This window comes from Tamandua tetradactyla, chromosome 7, assembly GCF_023851605.1.
Source record: "Tamandua tetradactyla isolate mTamTet1 chromosome 7, mTamTet1.pri, whole genome shotgun sequence".
NCBI classification, from domain to species: Eukaryota; Metazoa; Chordata; class Mammalia; order Pilosa; family Myrmecophagidae; genus Tamandua; species Tamandua tetradactyla.
Window position 1 is genome coordinate 95,458,653 of NC_135333.1, and position 27,415 is coordinate 95,486,067.

Genomic DNA, 27,415 nt, shown 5'->3' on the forward strand with positions numbered 1-27,415 from the left:
TCAAGTGGCATTTTCTTTCTGCATCGTGAAATGTCTGGGTCTCCTATTGGCTCTAAGCCCTCTCCAAAATATTTCCCCTTTTAACAGACTCCAGTAAACTAATCAGGACTCACGTTGAATGGGTGGGTTCATATCTCCATCTAATCAAAAAGTCACACCTGCAATCGGGTGCGAAACATCTCCATGGAAGTAATCTAATCAAAAATTTCCATCCTAAGCAATAGGTCTGGCCCCACAAGATTGGATCAGGACTAAAACATGATTTTCCTGGGGTGTATAATGGTTTCAAACCGGCACAGTCACCTATACTAATATTTCAGTGAAAATGGTACAGTTTTATTAATCTTTTCTCTTTTCTTTTATGTTTGTTCTGATTAAATTTACTGACATATGATGTTATGTTCATTGAATTTAAGAATAAATTGGTGCTGGGTGGGCCACAGTGGCTCAGCAGGCAGAGTTCTCGCCTGCCATGCCACAGACCCAGGTTTGTTTCCCGGTGCCTGCCCATGTCAAATAAATAAATAAATAAGTGCTTGTATTTGGTATGTTTTTGGTCATTATGTTTTTCTAGTAATTTTTATAGCTTTATTGACGTATAATTGGCATTGACTAAATTGTACATAGTAATATATAACTTGATGAATTTAACTGACTTATATGTGCATGAATTCACCACCACAACTGACATAATGAGCATATCTATCACCCCCCCAAAATATTTTTGTGCCTTTGTAATCCCTTTCTTTTGTCCCATGTCCTTTCATGACACCTTTGCCACTTCTCCAGGGCAACCACTGATCTGCTTTCTGTCATAAATCAGTTTGCATATCGATCGTAGAATTTCATATGAATGGGAGCCTTGCAGTATGTAATCTTGTTTTATCTTACCTCTTGTATTCAGCATAATTCTTTTTTTGCAATTGAGTCATGTTGCATATATGCTGTTCACTCCTTTTATTTTTTTTGCCTGTGTTCACTCCTTTTTATTGCTGTGTGGTATTCCATTGTTTAGGTAATGCCACAATTTGTTTATTCACCTGCTGATGGACATTTGGCTTATTTCCAGTATTTGGCTATTACAGATAAAGCTGCTGTGAACATTTGTGCACAAATCTTTGTATGGACACATGCTTTCATTTCTCTTGGGCAAATAAATATCTTGGGTGGAGTAGTTGGGTCATATGTAGGTGTATGTTTACAGTAATTTATTTTTATTGTATCTTACAATACCACTAGCATGTGGAAATATATAAAACTGTTCCTTCCCTGAATGTATCTTGAGAAGTACTAATCTAGGGACATGTACAGTAATGTTCATAGCTGCGTTGTATATGGTAGAAAAAGACTGGAAACAATCCAAGCATCATTTTCAGGAGATTGGATCATTAAAATGAGGTATATATTTATTCAGTAGAATAATTATTAACAATAAAATGGATGAACTATAGCTGTGCCAGTCAAAATGGATAAATTACAACAATTTAAAATTGAGTTAAAAAAGCAAATTGCAAGTTCTCACCTGCCATGCCGGAGATATGGGTTCGATTCCCAGTGCCTGCCCATGCAAAAAAAAAAAAAAAAAAAGCAAATTGCAGAAGAATACATATGGAATAATTTCATTATATAAAATTTTTAAACATTCAAAAAAATCTATTGTTTAGGGATACATACATTTATGGTAAACTTTGAAAGAAAGCAAGGAAATGGTAAATGCATAATTTAGAAGAATGTTTATCTGGGAAAGTGTAGGGTGCTGTGAGGCAGATAAGACAATGGAAGAACAGAGAGAGACTTATTTTTTTCCTGTGTACTGTGTGGTGGAGGTCACATTTCATTCTTTTTCCGTGTGAATATTCTGTTATCACAGCACCATTTGTTGAATGTGTTGTGTTTTCTTCTTCTTCTTTTTTTTAAAGTGCATAGGCTGGATATCAAACCTGGGTCGCCTTCATGGCAGGCAAGAATCCTACACCTGAACTACCCGTGCACCCCCAAGAGAGGGACTTTTGAGGCTAATTGGTTCCTTTCTATTCCTTAAATTATGGAAATCCATTTAGATGTTATTTTTTTGTGTATAAAGATGTTTCCTTTTTTGTGTATTGAATATGTAACAACAAAATTTATTAAAAATATCAGAACAGGTGAAAAGAGAACTTGAAAAACAAGACAAAAGGTAGTAACTGCAAACTTCAAGGATAGAAAAAAAAATCCAGGCTCTCAGTAAATATGTATTTAAATAATAGGCTATTAGGCATCACCTTTGGAAAAATCATGGACATTAAACCAGATGATCATAGTATATTTAGTTCAAAAGTATACAACATATATTATTCATTAGAATGATGTCTTGTAACCATATAACATGATGACTGAATCAGTATAGAATATGATATAGAGTGTTAAAAAAAACTATATTTAGCCTCATCAAGTTAAAATACATATATTTCATGTTTCTGGTAGTTGAAAAATGGTTTATAGAATATAAAATGAGGATCAAAAATTGGTGTTTTGATATCCCATGCTTCCTAGATAAATGAGATTTATAATTGGGTAAGACTGAGGTTAAAAGCCAAAAAAGATCGGGGAAGTTAAGAAAATGTTGGAAATTCTTCCTAAAAGAAGTTAAAACTGAATTCTTTGCTAAAATAAAACTTCAGAACTTGGGCCTTGAGAAATTTCTCTGTATTTTTACATTTTCAATGGCTTAAATCCATGGGAAAGAAGAAGGCATCAGCACTCCTTTTCTCATAGGAGGTTTAGTGTTTCCAAAATGTGTGGGGAGCTACTTTCCAGAGAAGAGTGAATGGCTTCATGCACGAATCCAGGAAGACCTTTACACCAGTTGAAGCACTGCTTCCCAGTGTCAGATCTGAAACTTACAAAGGGCAGGAGAGACGAGGATGGGAGTGTTATTTAATAAGCATGTACTTTGCCCAAGTCATTCTGCTGTGGATTCTATACCTCTTATCTGACATCCTTACCTCTTGGGCTGGCTTATTCTTCCTTTAAGGTAGATGTTGCTGTTCTCATTTTACACATTAGGTGGTTGAGACCTGGAAGCTGAAAACCTGGCCAGGGATTTCAGAAGGCAGATTTAAACCCACATGTATTTGATTACAAAGCACATCTTCCTGTTAATAATAGCTAACAATAAATTGTTAAATAGCTAAGAATAAATTGTTGAGCATTTATTCTAATTGTACCGAGAACTGGTCTAAGTGATAGAATTTCACTTTTAATCCTTACAACAATACTGTGAGATAGAAACTAATATCGCCATTTTACAGATGAGAAAATGGGTATCTTGCCAAATGTCAAACAGTTAGTAAATTGTTCAGCTTAGAAGCCGATTCAGTCTCTCTCCCTGTCATGAGTGCATCTGTCCTTTCAAGGACCAGGCTTGATGCTGTCAAGATAATGTTATGGTTGCTAATAACCTTTGAACTACATGTCTCCTGGGAACTATTTTCTCCCCCTGGGCACGTTCCTTGCCTTACCTCTAATGAGCCTTTGCTTCTGATTGGATCATACCCTCCAAGAAACTTTGCTACTAAAATACAGTGTTTTGGTAAACAGTTCTTAGGCACTTCTAACAAGTTTAGTTAGGTTCTTCCTATATTTTACACTTCATGAAAAAAAGCTTTATGAGCTTTTTGAGCTTTTTGGATTTATTGTTTTCCATGGAATGAGAAAAATCCTTAGAAGTGCTTTTGTTCTTAAATTCTCAAACTCCGTTCTTTAACATGGGTTTTCGTTAAGACTTAATTTAAAACAAAAAATAATTAAATATCATTTTAACTATTTTATAGGATTATAATTCATATTCTTTCTACTCAGAATATTTGAAGTATGTTAGAAGAAACCAGTACAGTAGAATAAATACAATAAAAACTCAAAATTGTATGGAGAGAACAGGAGATAGTTATACCAAAACTTAAAGGTATTTTATTAGCTTTTGCTATTACTTTTTAATGCTGAATTTCCTGGCAGCTAAGGCAACATGGAAACATAATTTATCAAATAAGTTTTATTTATATGTTTAAAGAAGGTAAAACTAGTTCCTTGGGGAGGATGGGTTACAGGGACAGACCAGTAGCCACACCTTTCCTTCCTTCAGGTTAAGTCATATCTAAATATTCCTGGAGCACACAGGTCTTAAAGTACTGTGGTAGAGACTTTAAAAGAACTGCCGCTGATAGTCTTTAAGTAAGGTACCATGGGGATGTGTCCCGACCCGCAGGACAGTCAACGGGGTCCGCCACCTGCTGAGGGAAGAATGGCTATGGGACAGAGAGACGCAAGAAGGACAGCAAGACAGGATTCTGATCAAGCTGCAAATTTTATTAAGCAAGCCGGGTGTATATATACCGACTTGGGGAGGGAAGTAGGGTATATGGAGCATTATGATAGGAGGGAGTTTGCGCCGGCGGGAAGGGTTGATAAGATGATTGGTGGGGAGTTCGCGCCGGCGGGAAGGTCTTGGCGGGAACCTATATCCGTGAAGAACCTTGTTGTAATATGTAGATGCTATTGCATCAGCTGGGGCGGCCATGTTGGCTTAATCGCCATCTTAGGTTAGCCTCTGGTCCCCAACAGCGATGCCATTAATTCTTGCTTAAATTTAGACTTACATCTCTGGGGAAAGGCCAGGTTCTAGTTCATAGCCTTACTTTATTCAGGTCTCTGCCCAAAGGTCACCCTCGCCAATGAGGCCCTCTCCACCTCTGTGTTATTCTCTATCCCTGTGCTGCCCAACACAGTAGCCACTAGCCATATGTGACACTTAAAATGAATTAAGTTACCTAAAGGAAAAAAATCCCTTGGTCACACTGGCCACATTTCAAGTGCCCAGTAGCCACATGTAGCTAATGTATTGGATGACATAGATACATCATCACAGAAAGTTATATTGGGCAGTGCTTTTCTATGTTCTTACCCTGGCTTTTATTTTCTTTGTAGAATGTTTCCAAAATTATGCCACACTGACTTATTTGTACATTCCACTAGAAAGTGTGCTTCTGGAGGGCAGGAATATTTTTTTTTCCTAAAACATTGTTGAATCCTTAGTGTATGGAGCAGTGGCTGATGTAGAACAGATACTCTGTAAATACTTTCTGACAGGAGGTAAAAGTGGATGAATGAATGAATTTTAGTATTTTTCGTTTCAAAAAAAGAACCACATCTAATGTCCTTGGGTGACCGTATACATTTTGCTATCACAGTTTTTAAGACAAAAGAATGAATATTTTACAACCAAGTACATTTACTTTTAAGATATAGTGATATTATTAGATATGTTAGCCAAACTTTTATTTCTTTTATTTTTCATATTCTGAAGGATAATGAGAATGAGAATTCTGCTTAAGAGCTAACAAGTGTCCTGAGTTTGGAAGTGTAAAATATCAAACCTAGTATTCTCTTTGGACTAAGTCATGGAGTAGAAGGACAAATATTAAGCAAGGAACTGATTGGCTAAATGGGCCCACTCTGGTATATAACTTAAAGCAGCAGTGGTACTTGAGATGGAATATATTAAAAGTAAGATTGGGTAATTATAGCTACGTGAAGGGTGAGAAATCATAATAAATTATAAATTTGTATAGAAATGTAAATTTACCTCCTTTAATTTCAAATTAAAAAATGTATAGAAATGTCAATTAACCTCAGTTAACTTAAAATAAAAATCATCCATGAAATGATTGCAGTACCTAAAAGGAATTTTCTATCTGAACAAAATATTACTAGATGCATGACTACTCTGCATTTGTTTATAAATAAACATTGAAGGTAGTTCTGTGATTCCAGCTAAGATGCAGCTTTAATAAATAGCCTTAAAAAAGATATTTTCTCTTATTGGGCCCAGCACTGTTGGCATACACTTGGAATGGTGATGGAGGGGAGAGGTAGCTGGCAGAGCCAGACAGGTCTGCTGAGTCATCTTTAACAATTAGTCAGATGATAAATGTCTGTTGGTTATTAATATCCAATTTCAGTTACTGATAATTGGAATTAGGAACAATAGAAATGCTGTCTCCTTCACTCTCCCCATCTAAAAATGATTTATTCTGAGTAGTGTTAGTTCTCAATGGATTTGCAAATGCAGATCATGGGGCATCTCTAGCCTTGCAGAATTGGTGTTATTTTGCTATTTCAGGAAAAAAAGTTACGGTCAATGTCCTTGGTTAACCTCACATACTTTTCCTTGTTTTTCAAGTCAGGTTCAGTGCAGAGCCAAGCTCTTCATAAAAACAGTAACTAATCTTAGAAACCCATATACTCAGTTGTGGTGTCTGAACTGTAATAAATATTAATTAGGGTTCATCAAAATTTTTATATTTGTAATTTCAATTCTTGATGCCTTTTAAAAAAACTATTGTATGTCTATATCTGAAATTTTTTATTTCTTTGGGTGCTGGATTCAGAATGCAATTTCTGAAAACTTCATGGAAATGATCTCTTCTGACTGCTGAAATCATCATTTCTCCTTTTAAAGCCTCAACTGATAGGATAAGACTCCTCTCATTGTTGAAGGCAATCTCCTCAGATGATTGTAGATGTAATCAGCAATAGATGCCATCAACTTACTCATGATTGAAGTCCACAAAATATCTTCACAGTAACAATCAGGCCAGTGCCCATTTGACCAAACAATATGGCCAAGGTAACACATGAACTATACCATCACAGTATATATCTGAAATTTTTTACTTCCTGGGGTGCTAGATTCAGAGTGCAGTTTTTGAGAACTTCATGCCAAGGGTGGAAAAGATAAATTCACTTGCTATTGTTTTGATAACATTGCACGTGTGCTGAAAATAGTATGAAGAGCCCTAGAATGCCTGAGTCCATTGATTTTTCTCAGGCAGAATGAAGAAAATGGCCCCATAGGCAGATATTTTCAATTTTCTATGCATCAAAGAGAGGAAGTAGTTGTGAAAAAGAAGGTAGCGGAGGTGGTTGACACCCAATTCACACTAATTTTAAGTTTTATCAGTACTTGACTATATAGTTGGGGTCCCTTTGCCAATGTGAGAGCCTACTGAAGCCTGTACCAGGCCACTGCAGGGAGACTGTGCTAGCAGACCCCTCAAAAGGCTTATTAATTAGATGATGAATTCACAATTGATCTCTCAGAATCTGGTTCTTCCTGAGGGAAAAGCAAAGTAGATGTCACCTCTAAAGATGATTTTTCATCTATTCATGAGTATTAGCACATATGGGTATCTCACTACTCAAATAAGACTTGCTTCCTGTCCGGGAATAGAGAAATCTAAACCAGAGGAGCATTCTACTCTGTACAGGTGAACATCTTTGCCCTAATAGTTATTTCTCAATTAATACTTAGAAACCATCTTTTGATTTCGATGCATGTCAAGATTATGAGAGAGGTATTTCACTGAGGAACATATTTCACCCTGGATTTTTAGGATCATTATTTTCTAGTGTTTATTTCTATTAAGTATAATTTGGAAGGAGCACCTGATGGTCTTTAAAATCACTAAATCATGCGGTGTCCTCCTAACATTATTGTATCTTATTCAGAGATGAACACTTCTTCTCTGCCTTCACGTTTGTAATTGACATAAAGCTGTTTCACAGATTAATTCCAGCTTTATCTTTTCATGGACTGTATTACTGAAGCATCATGTTATGACATTTTAAATAGAAAAATGTAATAAAATAATAGAAGTTAGATAATAAAGCCACCATTCTTCTAATTGATTATGGTACCTCTTTAATTTTGTGCCTGTATGTTCTTCCATAACTCTATATGCCAGTATTTTATCAGATCTCTCAAATTTTATCAGATCTCTCAACACCTTTAAGACAGAGACTACATTTATTAAACTTTTTATTTTGAAATAATTTAAGACTTACAAAGAGTTGCAAAAATAATATGCTGAGTTCCATACACCCTTCAGTCAACTTTGCCAAATGTTAACATTTTATATAATCAGAATACAATTACGGGAATGAACTTGTCATTGAGATAATACTATTAACCAGTTCAAAGCACCTAATCAATTTTGCTAATTGTCCCACTAATCTCTTTTTGCTGGTCCTGAATCTGATCCAGGATCTCACATAGTAGCATTTGATTGTCATGTTTCTTAGTCTCCTCCAGTCTGGGACAGTTTCTCAATCTTTTTGTTGTAATCTTTCATGACCTTAATACTTTTGGAGAGTCCCAGTCAGTAATTTTGTAGAATGTCCTGAGTTTGGGTTGTCTTTTTTTTTTTTTTTTTTTTGTGGACAGAGTTCATGTAAATGTTTTTAGTAAGAATACCACAGAAATGATGCTGCCTCATTCTCCATTCATTATTTTGGGGGTACATGGTGTTGATTTATTGCATTGCTGTTGATTGAACAGCAACCAAGTGGAACTGCTTTTTCACTTTGTTGGAGGTGCTATCTGCCAGGTTTCTTTACTGCAAAGTTACTATTTTTCTCTTTGGAATTAGTGTTAACTTGTGAGGAAATGCTTTGAGACTATGTAAATTAAACTGCTGCTCGTACTGTCACCCATTCATTATAGAGTCAGTGATTCTTTCCTCAACAATTGTTCTTCACAAATATATTTTATTTCCATTATTTCTTCTATGTTTATTAATTGGAATTCTACTGTAAGGAACAGCTGTTCTTTCTTCCCCCATTTATTTATTTATTCAATTATTTATATTAGTGTGGACTCATGAATATTTATTTTATTCTGTGGATTATAATACATTACCATTGCCAGTTATTTTCTTGCTAAATTGTCCCAGATTTGGCCATGGGGTGTCCCTTTAGGTAGGCTTTTCTGTCCTTTTGACATATCTCCATGATTTTTTGAGCATTTTCTTAATTTTTTGCCCCACAAGATATACCAAACTCATCGTGTGCTTTCCCTGCACAGATTAATTCCAGCCTTCTCTTTTCTAGCCCTAGAATGAGCTATTTCTTCAAAGAGCCCTAGTTCCATTTATTGGGGATTGAACCAAAACCTGTCAGCTAGGTGTGCTCACTGCTACTGATATGTCATTGCTTCTAGGCCCTCTCAGCAGACAAAGCTAGGAAATGTGTGTATGTGTATACACACATCTACGTATCTCCACTTCTTTCTCATCTATGAAAAAAACTACATTCATACTGATAATTATAATTACATTCCAGCACCATTGTTTTCTTCTAAGCTTCCCATTTCCTTACGTGTAGAACTCCTTTCTCTGACAATGAGAAACCTGGCTCTCATTATCCATAATATATTTACTTATTGGCTTGATCCTAGTATGCATATGAAGTAATTTTAGAATTGTGATCCTCCAAATCCCTGTGAGAAACAAATTTACCAAGAGTGTAGTGTTTGAGCACAGTTCTTTCTGTCTTTAGCCTTACAGTATATAGTAAAAACCCTGTTTTCCAAAATTATTTGTTAGCTTTTTTCTTTCCTATTCCTTTCAGTGTGGCCATGTTGTTCATTTGTAGTATAGTTAGGTCCATCTGTTACTGTTCGTATTCCATTTTGGATTTCTCTCTCCTTTCCCCGACCATTGTGGTTGTTTTAAATTATGTATATGGGAGTGTATCTGAACCATGACTATGGTTCTAAGAGTCAGAACTATACAAAAAGTCATGCTCAGAAGGGTCACTCCTTCCTCATCCCTTCTGTCTTATTTTCATTCCTCCATTCTTTCCACCCCAGTATTAATTTCCTAGGACAGCTGTAACTAATTACCACAAACTGGGTGGCTTAAAACACCAAAATGTTATTCTCTCAGAGTTCTGGAGGCAAGGGTCCAAACTCAGGGTGTCAGCAGGGCCATGCTGTCTCGGAAGTCTCCAGAGGAGGAGCCTTCCTTGCTTCTTCTAACTTCTGGTGACCCCCAGCCATCTATCCTTGGCATTCCCTGCCTTATAAACTGTTTCACTCCAATCTCCACCTCCATCTACACAGAGATTTCTTCACTGTGTCTCAGTGTTCCTTCTCTTCGTCTCAGGACACCAGTCACTGGATTAAGAGCCCACCCTAATCCATTATGACCTAATTTTAAATGAGCAAATTACTTTGCAAAGTCCTTATTTCCAAATATTGTCACATTTCAAGGCTCTGGATGGAAATGAATTTTGGAGGTACAGTGTTAAACTCACTCAACCCCATTCCCACTGACTCCTAAAGGTAACCACTTTCTTTAATTTCTAGCTTATTCTTCCTGTGTTTCTCTTTGTACAAAAGAGCAGACACATATATGTTTTTTATTATGGAGACTGCATTTAAATATCTTTTTGAGGTAGCAGCCAATTTGAATGCTGTTTGGTGATTTTCTCTCTGAGGGTCCAATTTATAATTGATTTGCCCTTAATGCTACTGGTTTAGAGAGCTAAAGGAAAATATTTTTTTCTTTCTTAAGAATATTTTTGGGATTTTTTTCTAGGACAAAGATGACAATGCGAATTTGGATGGGCTTGTTAGCATTTCACTATTACTTCTTAATAGGATTTGTCTAAAGAAATGTTGACCTCAAGCAAGCAGTAATGTTTATTAGGTTTCCTTTAACTCATTATATGTTTTTTATAGCAAGATGTCTTAATTTCTTTCTCTTTATTAAATTTGAGTTATTTCAAGCATCAATTGGAACTACTGTTTTGTTACATAAAATATACATTGTTGCTTCTGGTGGTCTTACAGAATAACTTTTCTTACAAATAAAGCAAAATAAAACATTTCCCCCAAATCTGTTCAATAGTGCTAGGGTGCATTTCATTGTACACTCTTTTTCTTTTCATATATTCTGCAGGCATTTGGGCAGTCCTTTTCCATCCACCGTAAAGTTGCTGAAGATGGAGAGACTCGAGAGGAAACGCTTCTGCAGGAGTCAGCATCTAAAGAAGCTTACTACCTTGGGAAGATCTTGGAGATGCAGAATGAACTGAAACAGAGCCGGGCGGTGGTCACTAATGTCCAGGCAGAAAACGAGAGGCTCACAGCCGTCGTGCAGGATCTAAAGGAGGTAAACAAACAAATTCCCTGGGAGAGATCTGTGGGAGAGAGAAAGGTCTCTCTATTGAAGAAAGGAATAATGTTTCTTTCATTGGAGGAGCTGTGTTAAGCAAGAAGCACACAATTCTGATGCTAGCATTTTTTTATCCTTTTCTAGTAAAATGACAACTTTTTCTGAGATTAATTATTATTTTTCTAAGAACTAAAGTTTTTATTCATTCTGTTCTTGGGAATTGGCCTTAGTGTTTCTGCAAAGGTATTAAAAAAAAGATTGATTTAACATTCCCTCTCTCATTAACTGTTTTTAATACTATGTGGACAGAAATGCTCTACATCACCACTAATTCAAATGACAGCATTGTTGGCTCAGGATTCTTCTAACTGGGGAAGGAGAGTCCAAGGGAGTGTTTGAAGGAGTCGTAGAGTCTGGCAGTGCAGAACCCTAAACTTTTTCTGGTTCTACCAAATTATAGATGCTATAAATTAGGTTAGGAAGTCCCCTTCAGCCCCTGAACTCACTAGTTCACTTCAACTTGTCTATGGCCCATCACCTGTAGAGTTCTTTAGTGGAAGAGAGATCTTGGGAACAGAAATTGTCAAAAGCAGTTTCACCCACTCAGCTCCTTGAAGAACATTCTTGGTAACTTCCAATTAAATCATTCATTCGATTTTTGGACATTAGAGCTGTAGGAGAGGTACAGATGTCCTCTAATTCCTACACCAACACAGCAGTGATTGATAAATAGGTCCAGGGTCCACTACCAAGGGGGCTTATTAATCAAGCATTTTAGTAATCGAACAAGATAGGATGAAAAAATTGTGAAATGTAAGAAAAGTAATGCACCAATATCTTTTCTTGAGAGTATCTTGAGGGTATGGCATATTATAAATAAGTTTCATTATTATATAATTTGTCCAGAATTGCTGAAATTTAAGAAACCATTTGCCTTGATATATGTTCATGATACAATGAACTAAATGAATACAGAATAAGTTTTTCTTTTCTTTCTCTCATTACCTTTGGAAATGCCAAGTATCAAAGTATGACTTCTGCAGATAGAGAAAGGAATCAACCGAGTAGAAGTTAGTGTTTGGTACTAAAAAGAACATACAAACTTTCAGGACACCCAGCCTCATCTCCCTTCAACCCAGACAGTTTTAAAAAACAAAGCTGCTTTCCAGTTCTTCATCTTTATGTGCTGGATTTTTAGCCATCATTTGTTAACCCTTGGGTATCCTAGACGCTCTTTCTAGGGAATAGTCTTTCATCCTTCCAACGTCAGGCCTCCCCATGAGTCAGGTGTCCACTGCAGAAGTGGACTGGAAGTGAGTTCCATGGCCCACCATTCTGTATTAAGCAAAGCACAGAACATCCACAGGGGGCAACCTCAGTAGTCTTGAGGAGCTGGCTCACATGGCAAGTTGGGCGGAGGACTTGACTCGGACAGAGTGAGGGCGGAGTGCACGCAGATGCAGGTGGCTGGCAGAGAGGAGCTGCATGCAGTGAGTAAACCATAGGTTAAGTAGTCTTGGTTGTCAGTTGAACTAATCCTCTAGGGCTGTACATCCCTACTGCGTGTGGCAGCTCAGCAGGGGAAAGAGCGTTAAAGAGTGAGGAAAGAGCAGGGGAATCCACAGGCCTTTTTTTCTGTGGGAGCCAAGGCTGTGGTGATTGCCAGCACATCCTCCCTTACTTGCAGTTGCTTGCATGCAGTTGCCAAGGAGAGGATTTATGAGAAACAGCAGGAGTTGGGTAATTAAGAATGAGAATGTAGGTTAGGAATGAAATGAGGCAGCAAAGGAAATATTTTTTTGGACAGCCCTACATTTAAGTCAGTTCTCAAATTTTAGTGTGTCAGATCCCCTGAATAAGTTGTCAAAACGCAAATCATGGCCTCCTTTCCAAGAAATTCCTATTCAACAGGACTGGGTGGTTCTCAGGAATTTGCATTTCTGACAAGTTCCTGGTGATGTTGATGCTGCTGGTCTGGAGAACTTGGTTTAAGAACTACTGGTTAAGATTTTCAGCTGGTTCAAGGCTGGGGAAGATAGTATCATAAGGCTAACAATTTGAGGAAATGCTGTAATCCCACCATAATCACCTGGATTATTCACTTGGTTATAATTCATTGATTTCTATGAGTTTTAAGTAATTGATTTGCAGTAGGAGAATAACTTGGTACATTAAATATATGTAATTTCTATCTACAACAACTCAAGGCAATTTAGCTTATTCATTCACATTTTCAGGTAACTAAAAGTACAAAAAAGATCATCAGCTTCCTGGTCTTCTAAGTGTGCCAACAATGTGTTTGTTGTTCTGTCTGACTGAAAGCTAGTCATTACTGAGGGATGCTGTTTCTCACCTAGGCTTCATATTTTGATGTCCCTAATAGAGTTATTCCTAGCATTTAGAGCTGAATACTTGCTGTAAAAAGAGAATAGAAATGAATTTTATTTTATTGTATATTAACACAGATTTGATGGCTTATGTTAAATTGAAATCCTTTTTTATTGTAGGCCCAATTTTATTTAAGTTTTTGTGTTCTGTGATTGACTGATGCAGAGTGGTTGGAAAACATATGACACTTTAAAATATCATGACATGATGTTCTGTGAGAAATATGCAGAATAACCGACCCTCCATTTAGTAAATTATTGGCTTGGAAGATGCTGTATAAATTTAATAATATGATTAATGGAATAATTTTTTATTTGCTAAAAGAACTCATCTCTTTTTCAGTAGGATTGTTGGTACTGATAGAGGTATGTGTGTGTGTATTGTGTATATTGTGACATTAGGGAAGCTTTACACATTCATATGTTATATGTTTCTGCAATTCCCAAGGTCAAATTTTCTTCCATTTAGGATAGTTATAAGATAGTATAGTAGAAAAAGTACTGAATTATTAGGAAATCAGTATTCTAGTTTTAGTATTATTTTCATGGTACAAAATTTTATTTTAAGGTTAGTAATAGTATATAGTAAATGATCATGAAAATAAGCTGTTATTAATTTTCTGCATCCTCTATAAAAATATTGTTGAAGATACCATTCATCTGTATTCTAAAGTTGAAGTATTAGATAAATACAACTTTAAATTTATCTCCTCAAAAACTCTTTTTTAAATTGAGTAAATGGAAATACTAGTGGTCAATGAGAGGGAAGGATAAATTGTGTAGTATGTATGAGGTTCTTTTTTTCTTTTTATTTCCTTTTCTGGCGTGATGGCAATGATATTTTAAGCCATCGATTGTACACCATGTATGAAATGTATGTGTGTGAAGATTTCTCAATAAAAATATTTTTTAAAAACCACCCTTTTGTTGAGCAATGAATCAGGTAGTAGAATTACAGTACATTGTTATTTTTGCTTTGGTTGTTAAGAAGTACCAGCGCTATATTTAAGTGAAAAATGAACCTAGACTTTTCATATTATTCTTCTCACTTTAAAACATTTTTATCAGTCTTATTATATGTATATCTATAATGGTAAATGGCTTTATATTATTTTTATATTAGAGTGTATAAAGAAATTACTATTAGGTAAATAGCCAACTACTTGTAGATAGTTATAAAATAAATTACAGAGAATAAGTTTATGGTTAATATTTACTGAGTACCAGACAGTATGCCAGGCGTGGTTCTAAAAATCTTTCCATGGATTAGTTTGTTTAATCCTTGTAGCAACCCTATTGAGGTAGGTGATGCTATACTATTCTGCTTTACTGACGGGGCACCTGAATCACACAGAGAGATCAAATGATTTGTCCAGAAAACATGGTCATAAGTGAGGAGCTTATGAACTCAGGACATCTGACTCTGATGCCCATGCTCTTAGCCATGTCACTGTAGCCACCAAGAGGACAAGCTTCCCTCTTCTGAATCTTGCCACAAGCTAATGAAATTTCTGGCAAAATATTTGAAGTTGTACTACAACAGCTAAATTTGTAATTTATTGGAATGTTATGTTGTTAGAATATGATCCTCATACATTTTAAAAGCTGCTGAATCCATATGATTCTTACTACATTTGAAGCTTCAACTTTTCCCTTATTGGAATATAAAACCAAATTTCATAAAATACCAGTAACTTAGCTTCCAGAAATCTATTATTGTGTTAACATTTTAGGGATACATCTATTCCACCACAGGAAAATCCATGTTCATACAATTTTAGGGGTGGAAGTCACTTCAGTAAATATTTGGTGTAGACTTCTCACAGATAAATAATTCCTTGTACAATGTCCTTATATAGACATGCAGCCTTGTTCAGACACTTCGAGCATTATGGGGAAAGACAAAAATGTGAGTTCCTTTGCGAAAAGGGCTGTGCTTTCTCATTTATCTTTATATCCCCGGTGTCCAGTGCCTGACCCAAAGCAGATATTAAAAATGTGCTTGGGGCAGTTTGATGGTGGCTCAGTGGCAGAATTCACACCTGCCATGCTGGAGACCCAGCTTCTATTCCCAGTGCCTACCTGTGTGAAAAAAAAGCATATATATATATATATATATGCTTTGACTTGAACTGAATTGAATTGAATTCATTTGAGCTGGACTGAAAGAACATTCTTTGGGATTTAGCAACACCTGGGTTTGAATTCCAGCTGTGCTACTTAACAACTATGTGATATCAGATACATTACTTCTGCTCTCTGAGCCTCAATGTCTTTTCTTTCAATATGGATTTATAAGTCTTATATAAAATGCCTGGTATAATGAAGTTATTAGATTAGTATTCCTTTCCTTTCTTACAACTCCCTCCCATCCAAGTGCTTGGCAGTTTTGTCAGACTGCTTTTTTTTATTAAGTTAAAAGTTGATTCTTTGTCATTTTTACCCATTACCCATATTTCTGGTCTCTGGATCTAAGGAGAATAAATCTTTTCAGTTTCTTTTTCCACTTGACAATTTTAGCTTTTGGCTACAGCTTCAAATATTTGGAAGATTGTTCTAGTTTGCTAGCTGCTGGAATGCAATATACCAGAAACAGAATGGCTTTTAAAAAGGGGAATTTAATAAGTTTCTAGTTTACAGTTCTAAGGCCGAGAAAATGTCCCAATTAAAACAAGTCTATAGAAATGTCCAATCAAAGGCATCCAGGGAAAGATACCTTGGTTCAAGAAGGCCGATGAAGTTCGGGGTTTCTCTCTCAAGTGAGAAGGCACATGGCGAACATAGTCAGGGCTTCTCTCTCAGCTGAAAGGGCACATGGCAAACACAGTGTCATCTGCTAGCTTTCTCTCCTGGCTTCTGGTTTCATGAAGCTCCCAAGGAGGCATTTTCCTTCTTCATCTCCAAGGTCGCTGGCTCGTGGACTCTCTGCTTCGTGGTGCTGCAGCATTCTCTGCTCTCCCCATATCTCCATTCTCCAAAATGTTTCCTCTTTTATAGTCCAGAAACTTATTCAGATCCACCCAAATGGGTGGAGACATGTCATCACCTAATCCAGTTTAATAACTACTCTTGAATAAATCACATCTCCAGGGAGATGATCTGATTACAGTTTGAAACATGCAGTATTGAATAAGGATTATTCTACCTTTACGAAATGGGATTTTGATTTAAAAATGGCCTTTCTAGGGTCCATACATCCTTTTAACCAGCACAAAGACCCATTCCATCTTCTCCTTTTTTAGATAAACCTGTATAGACCCTTTAAGATGTCCTCATATGACATGGTTTCATGATGCCTCAGCTTCCTAGTTACCTTACTTTAGCCTGAACTCCCATGTCTCTTAAAGATGTGTCTGCTTTTTGAAAACATGGCACTATTGGATGTCTTTACTTTTATTTGAAATGTTTGAAAATTTAGACCATTGGATCTTGGTTTATCATCAGGCATTCAGCTTATGGCTTTAAACTTTTTTAGATCTTCTGCTTTGGAGTCATGAATTCATTCATTCAGTACAGATCTCTTCCATTCTTACTGTGAGCTGATGCTTTTGGGGCTTGGGAAACATCAATGAAGAAAATTGCAATGGAGAGTGTTTTTTTCCAATGTTAAAACAACTAAATATGTTCAGAAACAATTTCCTTCTACTCTTTAATGTCTACGAAAATGGAGCATTAGCCATGTTTCAGACAACATATACCATTTTGTACAGTATTGTTATACTCATCTAGAAGTCTCTCATTAGAAATTATAAATAGCGGTACCTGCTGTGAATAAGTAAGCCATAAACTCTAAACACAGCGAGATTAATGCCATGATCTCAAGGAACCAGCGCACATTCATTTCTTCACTGGAGAGCTTCCTGAGCTACTTAGAAAGTATATAAAAAATATATTTCCTTCTATTTGATACAAAGGCTGGAGGTTGTTAATAATGTGGGGTTTCAATCCAGGAAATCTGAATTCAGGCCCTAGCTCAACATATTATCAGTTGTGTGATTAAATTTATTTTCCGTATGAACATTATCATAATGACCACCTATCCTATTTACTTACATAGTTTTATTGAGGAGAACATGAAATATAGTTCATGCAAGTGCTTTATAAGCATTAAAGAACTGTGTAAATGTTATTTGTTATTTCAAAATCTGGTTATCTGATTTCTAATACATTAGAAGGATGTATTAGAGTAGAGGAATAGGCCCCAGCACCATCTGGCAACAGCAAGAAAGAATGGCTGACACCCTGAAACCAAAGAGAAAACTCAATGCATATTTGAGTTAACAGTTTGAAAGAGGAGAGCCGTCCGAGTACCCTTACTATCAGTGCAAACAGCCTTTTGTACCTGGCTAAGCCTTATAAAAGTCACTGCACTGTTACTCAGTATTAGACATTACAGAACATCTAATGAGCTTACTGATGACCTGAGTCATAGAGAAAGATTAAAATATTTCATTAATTCACCCAGTAAATCACAATGCTTACTTATAGTCTCTGAGGTTCCGACTAAATAATATATCGTTGGGTGCTGTGCTTACACATAGCTGAATGAAATTGGCACTTCCAACTGAATGAGGATTTTACAACTTGATAAAGAAATTAGAAATGGCTGGAAAGATGTCTCTTTCCCTGACATGTCCTTGCTTATATCTTTTTATACTCATTAGGATGAACCCCACACTTCTCTGAAATAATATAAAGCACCAAACATTGAAGAATTGACTCTGTTCTTAACTATTTAGCTAATAGTAATATGATAGCTAACATTTATTGAGAGTTTGTCATGCACTAAGTCTGATACTCAGCACTTGGCATCCATTATCTCATTTAATTGTCTCAGTAAACTCTCAAGGCATGCACTGTTTCTGTTCTCTCTTATGGATGAAACACCAGAGGCTAAGCACCTTGTCCAGCAAGTAGTCAAGATGGAATCCAAAACCAAGCAATCTGACCTTAGATCCCCTATTCTTAACCACATTAGCCCCTACTTCATTTTTTGACTCTGCGGGACAGAGCTGTGTTTCTTTTGGTTTAGATGTTCTTCTCTAGCACTTGCTGAGCTACAGTAAACAAATATTTTTGTCAATGTCAACAGGAATTTGAAAGCAAAGTTTAACAAAATACAGACAGTTCACTTTTGAGTAGTTGTGATTTGATTGTGGGGAAAATAAGATCTATAAATGAGGTTGTTTGTAAGGATTAGTTTTCAATTATAGCCTCATAGAATTTGTGGGGTATACAGTTTTATGAATTTTAATGCATATGCATTCATATAGCCACAACCATGATCAGAATATAAATGTTTCATCATCCCCAAAACCTCACTTACGTTGTGCTACTATTTTATATTCACACCCTTCCCTATCCCTAGTCCCTGACAACCATGAATCTGTTCTCCATCATTATGACTTTGTCTTTTCAAGAAAGTCATATAAATGGAATCATACAATCTATAACTTCTTGAGATTGGCTCCTTTCTCTCACCATAATGCCTTTCAGACTCACCTAAATTGTTGCATGTATCAATAGTTTATTCCATTTTATTGCTGATTAGTATTCTACTGTATAGCTATATCATATATTTTTTGATCCACAAGATTTGAGTTATATCCAATGTTGGCAATTTTAAATATGTTTTAGTTTGTAAGCTGTTGGAATGCAATATACCAGAAATGTAATGGCTTTTAAAAGGAGAATTTATTAAGCTGCAAGTTTACAGTTTTGAGGCCATAGAAATGTCCAAACTAAGGCATCCAGGGAAAGATTCCTTAACTCCAAAGAAAAGACTGGTGAAGTTTGGGGTTTCTCTCTCAACTGGGAAGGGGCATGGCAGCATCTGCTAGTTTTCTTTCCTCATTTCATAAGGCTTCCCTGGGGCATTTTCCTTCTGCATCTGTGTGGGCTCTGTTGGCTCTCAAGCTTTTTCCAAAATGATTCCTTCTTAAAGAGTTCCAGTAAGCCACCCCAGCTTGAATGGGTAGAGACACATCTACATGGACACCATCTAATCAAAAGTGACCACCCACAATTAGGTGGATCAAATCTCCATGGAAACAGTTAAAGAGATCCCACCCAGCAATATTGAATGAGGATTAAAGAACATGTCTTTTCTGGGGTCTGCAACAGTTTCAAACTGGCACAGCGGCTGTAAAAGTTGTTTATGTGTGATCATAAATTTTCACCTCTCTAGCATAAATACCTAGCAGGTAGGGAGTGCTGGGTGATATGGTAAGTATGTGTTTACTTTTATGAGAAACTGTCAAACTATTTTTTAATAACTTTAGCAGTGCCGTTTTTCATTCCCAAAAATAATATATAAAGAATTCAGTTGCTCTGCATCCTCTCTAGCACTTGGTAGAGTTATATTTTATTTTAGCCAGTCTAAGAGGTGTTTAGTAGTATCTCATCCTTGTTTTAATTTGACTTTCCCTAATGGTTAATAGCGTTGAACATCTTTTCATGCATTTATTTGCCTTCTGTATATTGTCTTTGGTGAAGTTTTTGTTGGAATGTCTTGCCCATTTTTTTTTCAGTTGGGTTTTTTATTTTCTTAGTTAAGTTTTGAGAATTCTTTGTATATTCTAGTACAAGTCCTTCATTGAATCATCAGATTAGTTATCTTTAAATATTTCTTCCCAGTATTTAATTTGTCTTTTCATCATCTTATGTGTACTTTTTGCAGAGCTAAAGTTTTTCATTTTGATAAAGTCTAATGTGTCAGATTTTTTTTATGGATTATGCTTTTGATGTTTTTTTATGGATTATGGTTTTTTTAATTAAGAAAATTTTCCTTACCCTAGTCATGAAGGTTTTCACTTATAGTTTCATCTAAAAGTTTTATATTTAAATCTATGATCCATTTTGAGTTAACTCTTGTGTAAAGCATAAGGTTCATTTTCTTGCCTGTGACTTCTCTGATGGACCATTTGTTGAAAAGGTTCTCCTTTTCACCTTTGTAAGAATAAGTTGAACAGGCGGGCCATGGTGGCTCAGTGGCAGAGTTCTCGCCTGCCATGCCAGAGACCCGGGTTCGATTCCTGGTCCCTGCCCATGCAAAAAATAATAATAATAATAAGTTGGACATATTTGTATTTTGGGTCTATTTCTGGACTCTTTGTTCTTTTCCACTGATTTGTATAGCTATCCTTTTTTTCCCCTCCATGGGTAGGGAAATGAACCCGGGTCTCCGGCTTGGCAGAGCCACTGTGGCCTGCCCTGTATAGCTATCTTTTCATCAATAGCATACCATCTTGATGAAGTCAAACAGGTAACAGGAAACCAAATCATGAAGAAACTTATAGACCATTGAAAGGACGCTTTAGATTTTACTTTAAGTGAAATGGGGAGCTATGGAAAGCAGCTATGGGGAGCAAGGATAGGATTAGAAAGTAGTTGCTGTCATCCAGTTGTGAGAAGATGGTTGTTTGGACCAGGATGACAGGTGGAGGTGGTGAAAAGTAGTCATATTCTGCACATATTTTGAAAGTAGATCGAGAGTTTCTTTCTCTTGGGGTACATGTAGAGAATGAGAGATAGGAAGGAGAAAAGATGATTCTATTCCAAGGCTTTTAATTGACCAAACTGAAAAATGGAATTATTGTCAATTGAGATGAGGAAGGGTTCAGGTAGAACAAGTTTTGGTAGGGAAGAGCAGAAGTTCAGTCTTGGGTCTAAGTTTTAAATTTTTATTAGATTTCCAGTTGGAGAGATAGAGTGAGTAGTGGGAGATAAGGGCCCAGTGTTTGGAAGAGAGATCTAGTGATAGACATATAAACCTGAGATCCATCAGCAGATGGAAGCCTTTTAAGGTCAGTATTGGTGAGATCAAGCAAGGGAATGCAGATAGAAAAGAGAAGGGTCCCAAGCACCATGTCCTAGGCAGCCCTAGAAACTATCAAAGGAAGTTATTTGTTTGCTAAAGCTGCTGAAATTCAATATACCAGAAATCAGTTGGTTTTTATAAAGGGGATTTATTAAGTTACAAATTGCAATTCTAAGGCCATGAAAATGTCCAAATTAAAGTACCAAAAGGAAGATTCTTTCTCAGAGGAAAGACAGCATCTGGGTTCCTTTGTCACACAGGGAGGCAAATGATGACGTCTGCTGTCCCTTCTCTCCTGAGTTGGTTTCAAAATGTCTCTTATGGAAATAATCTCATCAAAGGGTCTCACCCACAATTGGGTGGATCACATCTTCATGGAAACAATCTAATCAAGAGGCCCCGCTGTACAGTAGGGCTGCCCCCATAAAATCGGGTTAGGATTAAAAAGACATGGCTTTTCTGGGGGTACATAACAGTTTCAAAACAGCACAGAATATTAGTGAGGTAGAAAGAAAATAGAGAATGGTTTCCTAGGAACTAAGTGAAGAAATTAGTTTCTAAGAAGTGATCAGTGCAAACGCTCTCTTATGTCAAACAAGATAAAAAGTTGGAATTGATCATTGGATTTAGAGTCATAAGTTTCTGTTAAATGATTGGAACAAAAGCTGAATAGTATTGGTTCAAGAGAGAATAAAGGAGAGGAATTGGAAACAGAATAGAAGCAACTTTTTCATGGAGGTTTTTTTTGTTGTTGTTTTTACCCTAAAGATGGCCAAAGAAATGTAACTAGAGGAAATGGACTCAAGGAAGAGTTTTTTTTTTTTTTAATAAAGATGAGAGAAATAATAATATGTTAGAATGCTGATGGGGCTAGAGGGAAAATATAATGCTGTAGGAAGAAAAGGGCGGAATGTCTAAAACAGTTGATTTCCCTGAGTGAAGGAGAAGGTGTTGACATCTGGTACAAAAATGGAAGTACTCCTCTTAGAAAGGAGCAAAGAGAGTTCATGTAATGTAACACCTTTAAAAGCAGAGTACATGGATGCAGGTACTTGTATGAGAGCGGTTTTGATGAAGGTAGTCTTTGCAAGTCATTTTGAAATTACTTCATTTTCCTCACTGAAGTAGAAAGTAAGGTCAGCAGCTGAGAGGGAAGATGGAAGAGGTGTTGGGGATTTGAGGAGAGAAGTGATGAGACAGTCAACCAGGAGAGTGAGCCACTAAGATATAAGAATGGGAGAGAGTGACTGAAATAGGAAGAGGATAAGATCCCTTATGAACAATTTGAGGACTTGAGATCATATGTGTGCATATTGAGAGATGTCAAGAATTAAGGTCACAAGTCCGGGAAATAATGACAGTGAGCCAGGAAGAAAAGTGTTGGAGAAATGAAGGAATATAAGTTGGTGTTTGGTAGGTGTTTCAAATTACTTAAGCTGAATTTAAAATCTAGTCTGGGTGCAGGTTAAGTGTGACACAGTGGGAAATAGAGGCCATTATGCACCAGGAATGATAGTGTGTTCTTCACAGATCCTAGAGAGAGAGGAGGCTACCACGAGGGGTCAGTGCGAAGGCGATTGGCTTTGGTGGCTCAACCAGCAAGTGGGAGCAAACAGACAGAGCAAGAGGGACTAATGGGCTTGTACCTTTATTGTTGAAAAGGGGTGGAGGTTAGTTGATTTCCTTCCGGAGTCAAGGATTGGTTACTTTAAAGCAAATGTATGCAGAAAGGTGAAGGGACTGGGGTCTGAGGACAGTGGAGATGGTGAGCTTATCATTTGGTACCAGCTATGGGTTTTGGATGAGGTGTTTGAGTGGTGTGGGTGGTGGTTGCAGATGAGGTTTGAGCCCTGGAGAAGTTTATGCCCATTGGCCGGAAAGCTGCTTATTAACTAGGCCAAAGGTCAGTGAGGAGACAAGCGGCTTAGCCAAAGTAAGGTGGATTCTGAGGCAGCTTACAAAATTATTTGATAGTTATAATAGTAACTAACAGTAACAATCTGAAGACATGAGATTTAAAGCAGAAGAGTTTTAGTGGGGAGGGAAAGGCAGTGGTCTAAATCAGCCATGTAGAGCAAAAAGGGCACATCCCACTTCAGGGCCCAATGGTAAGGGACTGTGGGAGTAACTGTAGACAGCCCCTGAGAGGGTTGCCGGGGAAGCAATGTCTCAATGGGAGAGTCAGGTTTCCATTATAGCACTAAGTGAGGAGCACGGTCTGCACATTGTGTGAAGTCATCATGATACCTCTTGTAATCCTATATGCTCAGAGAGGCAGTTAACACTGATCCATCATAAAAGGCGTGCATTGTTGCAAGTAACATATACATTTGATTTCACTTTTTAAGAACTGCAAATAGGGTTTCCGTGATTTGGGAAGTTGTATTTTGTATCAATGAGAAACAGTATAACAGTATCGCAGTTCGCAAATTGACAGTAATGATCTTTATTCAGAACCCCTTTAGCTCTTTTGAGGTTATTTTGGAGAAGTAGTAAGGGTCTTCATCCACAAAATCCTAAACATCTGGGAGGAAACTTCAAAATTTAAACCTATTTAAATATTTCCAACATCCAGATGTTGGGGGCCTCATTTGGCCATAGCTTCAAATAGTACTAAAATTGCATGATCGTAATTCATTTTTATGACTTTTATTTCTGCATTAGACAACAAGAAGGGGCATAAAAATATGACCTGATATGACAGTTACATCACCTTTCTATGTCCTAGCCAGTCATTAAGCCAGTGCCAAATGGAGAATTAAATGGGAAACTGCAGAGGTCAAACTAAAGTTAGAAATGGTGAGGAAGCATTGCTCAGAACATATTGTGTAAATGACTACTCTGGAGCTGGCATAGGTAAAAATATCATTTTTAATGTAATCTTTCATAGTCTTTTAATCTCTTAAGGAGCAATTAAGTTTTTATCAGTTATCGTTCATCATTTAAAGTAACAACTAGTGAATGGCAGTCTACTTTGAAAAATATAGAACTGGTCTGGTGTATACCAGCCATATATATCTATAATAGATCTCTTCCTTCCCTCACCTGCTCCCTCTCTCCCTTCCTTTTTGTGAGTAGGGTCAAACACCAGTATTTCTACCTCTTGTAACAGAGGAATAAACATCTGTTTACATTCTATTTTATACATATTGATTCTTGGGCAAAAATGGCTTGATACAGCTTCAAATTCTGTTTTCTCCCATCCAGGTCTCAGGTTTTGTTCCCTGTGCAGACTGTTCAGTAGTAATGTATAGTCAGCATTTCAGCTTGAATGCTTGGAGGACAATTTTAATCTTTTTTTTTTTCATCTTGACCTCTATTTCCAAAGAACACCCTAGTTGGCAGATCTAGCCTGATTAAGATTCTATTCAGGCATTTAATTCTCCTGTGGGAATTTACAGCTTAATCTAACAATCAAGGATACCTAAATCTACTCAGGACTTAATTTCCTGAAGGTTACAGAGAACTTAAAGAGTGGGTAACTCAAAGAGTGAGGTTAGTGAAATCATAATGAATCATACTTTCTAATGCTTAGTCAACAAAGATATTTTTTAAAGTAACTATTGTACATTAAATCATATTAACAGACTCAAACTTTAACTTTCAGTTGGTTTAAAGTAGAACACTAAGCATTCCTTAAGAAAGCTACACCTTGCTTATCTACTGTTTTAGTTTCCTAGGCTGCTTAAAGCAAATAGCATGAGAAGTTAGGCTTGAACAGTGGGAATTTATTAGCTTACAAGTTTGAGGCTGAGAAAATGTCCAAATCAAGACACCATCACAGTGATACTTTTTTCCCCAAACTGATACTTTGGCTCCTCTGCCACATGACAAGGAACACGGTGGAATCGGCAGAATCTGCTGGTCTCTCCCTTCTTCTCCAGGTTTCATTGATTCCAGCTACTTGCTTCCATGGCTTTCTTTCTCTCTCTATTCATTCTGTTTATAAAGGGCTCCAGTAATAGGATTAAGTCCCATCCTGAATGGGTTGGGTCATACCTTAACTGAAGAATCCTCATCAAAAGATCATGCTTATAAATCTTACTTAGTAAGTTTCTTTTTGCTGAAAAGTGAGGCTTCCAGATTGTTCCTATGCCAGATAAGCCCTGAAACTCAGAGGTACCTGCCTCTCTTGAGAACATAAACCAGTTTCATTCCTCTACCCATAAAGTTGACACCTCTTTCCAGCACAAAGAAGTTAAAATGGTCATTGTCCAAATATCCCTAAAGATTGAGAGAATGATCAAATGAGAGGGAGGAGGTGTAATTGAGAAATTAGGATTTAACAAATGATTATGACTACTGACTCATTATGTAGATACCTCTGTTTAGTTTCTAGTGTATTAGAATAGCCAGAAAGAAATATCTGAAATTGTTGAACTGTAATCTAGTAGCCTTGATATTTGATGACTGTATAACTATATAGCTTTTATCATGTGACCATAAAAATTTTGTGATTGACATCTCCTTTCCCCAGTGTATGAGTAGATGAATAATAAAGACATGCATGAAAAAAAAAGAAGTCGGGAACATGATGAAAAACTACCTAAGCTATGGACAGTAGTTATAGTACCACTTTAATAATCTTTCATCAGTTGTAACAAATGTAACTGCTGTTAAAAATTAGTAGAATTACAAAAAAAGTGTTATCAATAGTAGCATTTTCATACCAATGCAAGTGTTGGTGGTGGGGTGGTATAGGGGAATCTTGTATTTTATTTATGATTGTTCTATAAACCCACAACTTCTCTAATAAAAAAATATTTTTAATTAAAAATATTAAAGACCCTATCTACAATGAGTTTACACCCACAGGAATGGATTAACTTTAAGAACCTGTTTTTCTGGGGTACATACAGCTTCAAATCACATACCTACTTAACTAGCCTCCACATCGTCACCTGCTTTGTAATATTATAAGTCCTTCGATTTTAATGGACGATTGATCTTTGCTAAAATGGTCAAGCCAACCCACCTAGGACAGAGCAGCTTCTTCAGTAAATGATGCTTGGAGTATTGGATATCCTTATGCAAAAGAATGAAAAAGGATCTATATCTCACACCTTATACAAAAATTAACTCAAAATGAATCAAAGACTTAAACATTAGAGCTAAGACCATGAAATTTTTACAAGAAAATATGGGGAAATATGTTATAAATCTCATAATAGGGGGCAGTTTCCTAGACCTTACACCCAAAGCATGAGTTTTGAAAAAAAGGAATAGATAAATGGGAACTCCTCAAAATTAAACACTTTTGTGTATCAAAGAACTTTGTCAAGAAAGTAAAAAGGCAGCCTACACAATGGGAGACATTATTTGGAAACCTCATATAAGGTAAGGGTTTAGTATCCTGAATATATAGAGATTCTTTAATTCAATAATAAAAAGACAACCCAATTTAAAAATGGGCAAAAGGCATGAACAATCACTTCTCAGAAGAAGAAATACAAATGACTAAAAGGCACATGAAAAGATGCTCAACTTCCTTGGCTATTAGGGAATTGCAAATCAAAACCACAATGAGATATCATCTGACACTCACTAGAATGGTCATTATCAAAAAAGCAAAAAGCAACACGTGCTGGAGAGGATGTGGAGAAAGAGGCACACTTATCCACTGCTGGTGGGAATGTAAAGTGGTACAACCACTCTGGAAGGCAGTTTGGTGGTTCCTCAGGAAGCTAAGTATAGAATTGCCATATGATCTGGCAATACCATTGCTAGCTATCTATTCAGAGGGCCTGAGGGCAAGAACACAAACGGACATTTTCACACCAATGTTTATAGAAGCATTATTTACAATTGCCAAGAGATGGAAACAGCCCAAATGTCCATCAACGGATGAGTAGCCAAACAAGCCTTGGTTTACACATATGATAAAATGTTGCGCAGCTGTAAAACAGAATAAAGTCATGAAGCATGTAACAATGTGGATGGACCTTGAGGACATTATGCTGAATGAGATTAGCCAGAAACAAAAAGACAAAAACTGTCTGGTCTCACTGATATGAACTAACATTAATGAATGGACATTTGGGCTGTCCATTTGTGTCCTTGCCCTTAGGTCCTCTGAATAGATAGCTAGCAATGGTGTTGCCAGATCATATGGCAATTCTATACTTAGCTTCCTGAGGAACCGCCAAACTGCCTTCCAGAGTGATTGCACCATTTTACACTCCCACCAGCAATGGATAAGTGTGCCTCTTTCTCCA

General features: G+C 36.7%; 1 protein-coding gene across 6 annotated transcripts in view; it reads left to right on the forward strand.

The window, feature by feature from the left end:
• BICD1 (BICD cargo adaptor 1) overlaps positions 1-27,415 on the forward strand; it is a 280,766-nt gene that overhangs the window by 110,068 nt on the left and 143,283 nt on the right. For all 6 annotated transcript variants that reach the window (XM_077170477.1, XM_077170472.1, XM_077170471.1 and 3 more), the window contains exon 2: positions 10,779-10,991. In XM_077170477.1, the coding sequence (XP_077026592.1) occupies positions 10,779-10,991 (213 nt within the window). The remainder of the gene's footprint in view (positions 1-10,778; positions 10,992-27,415) is intronic.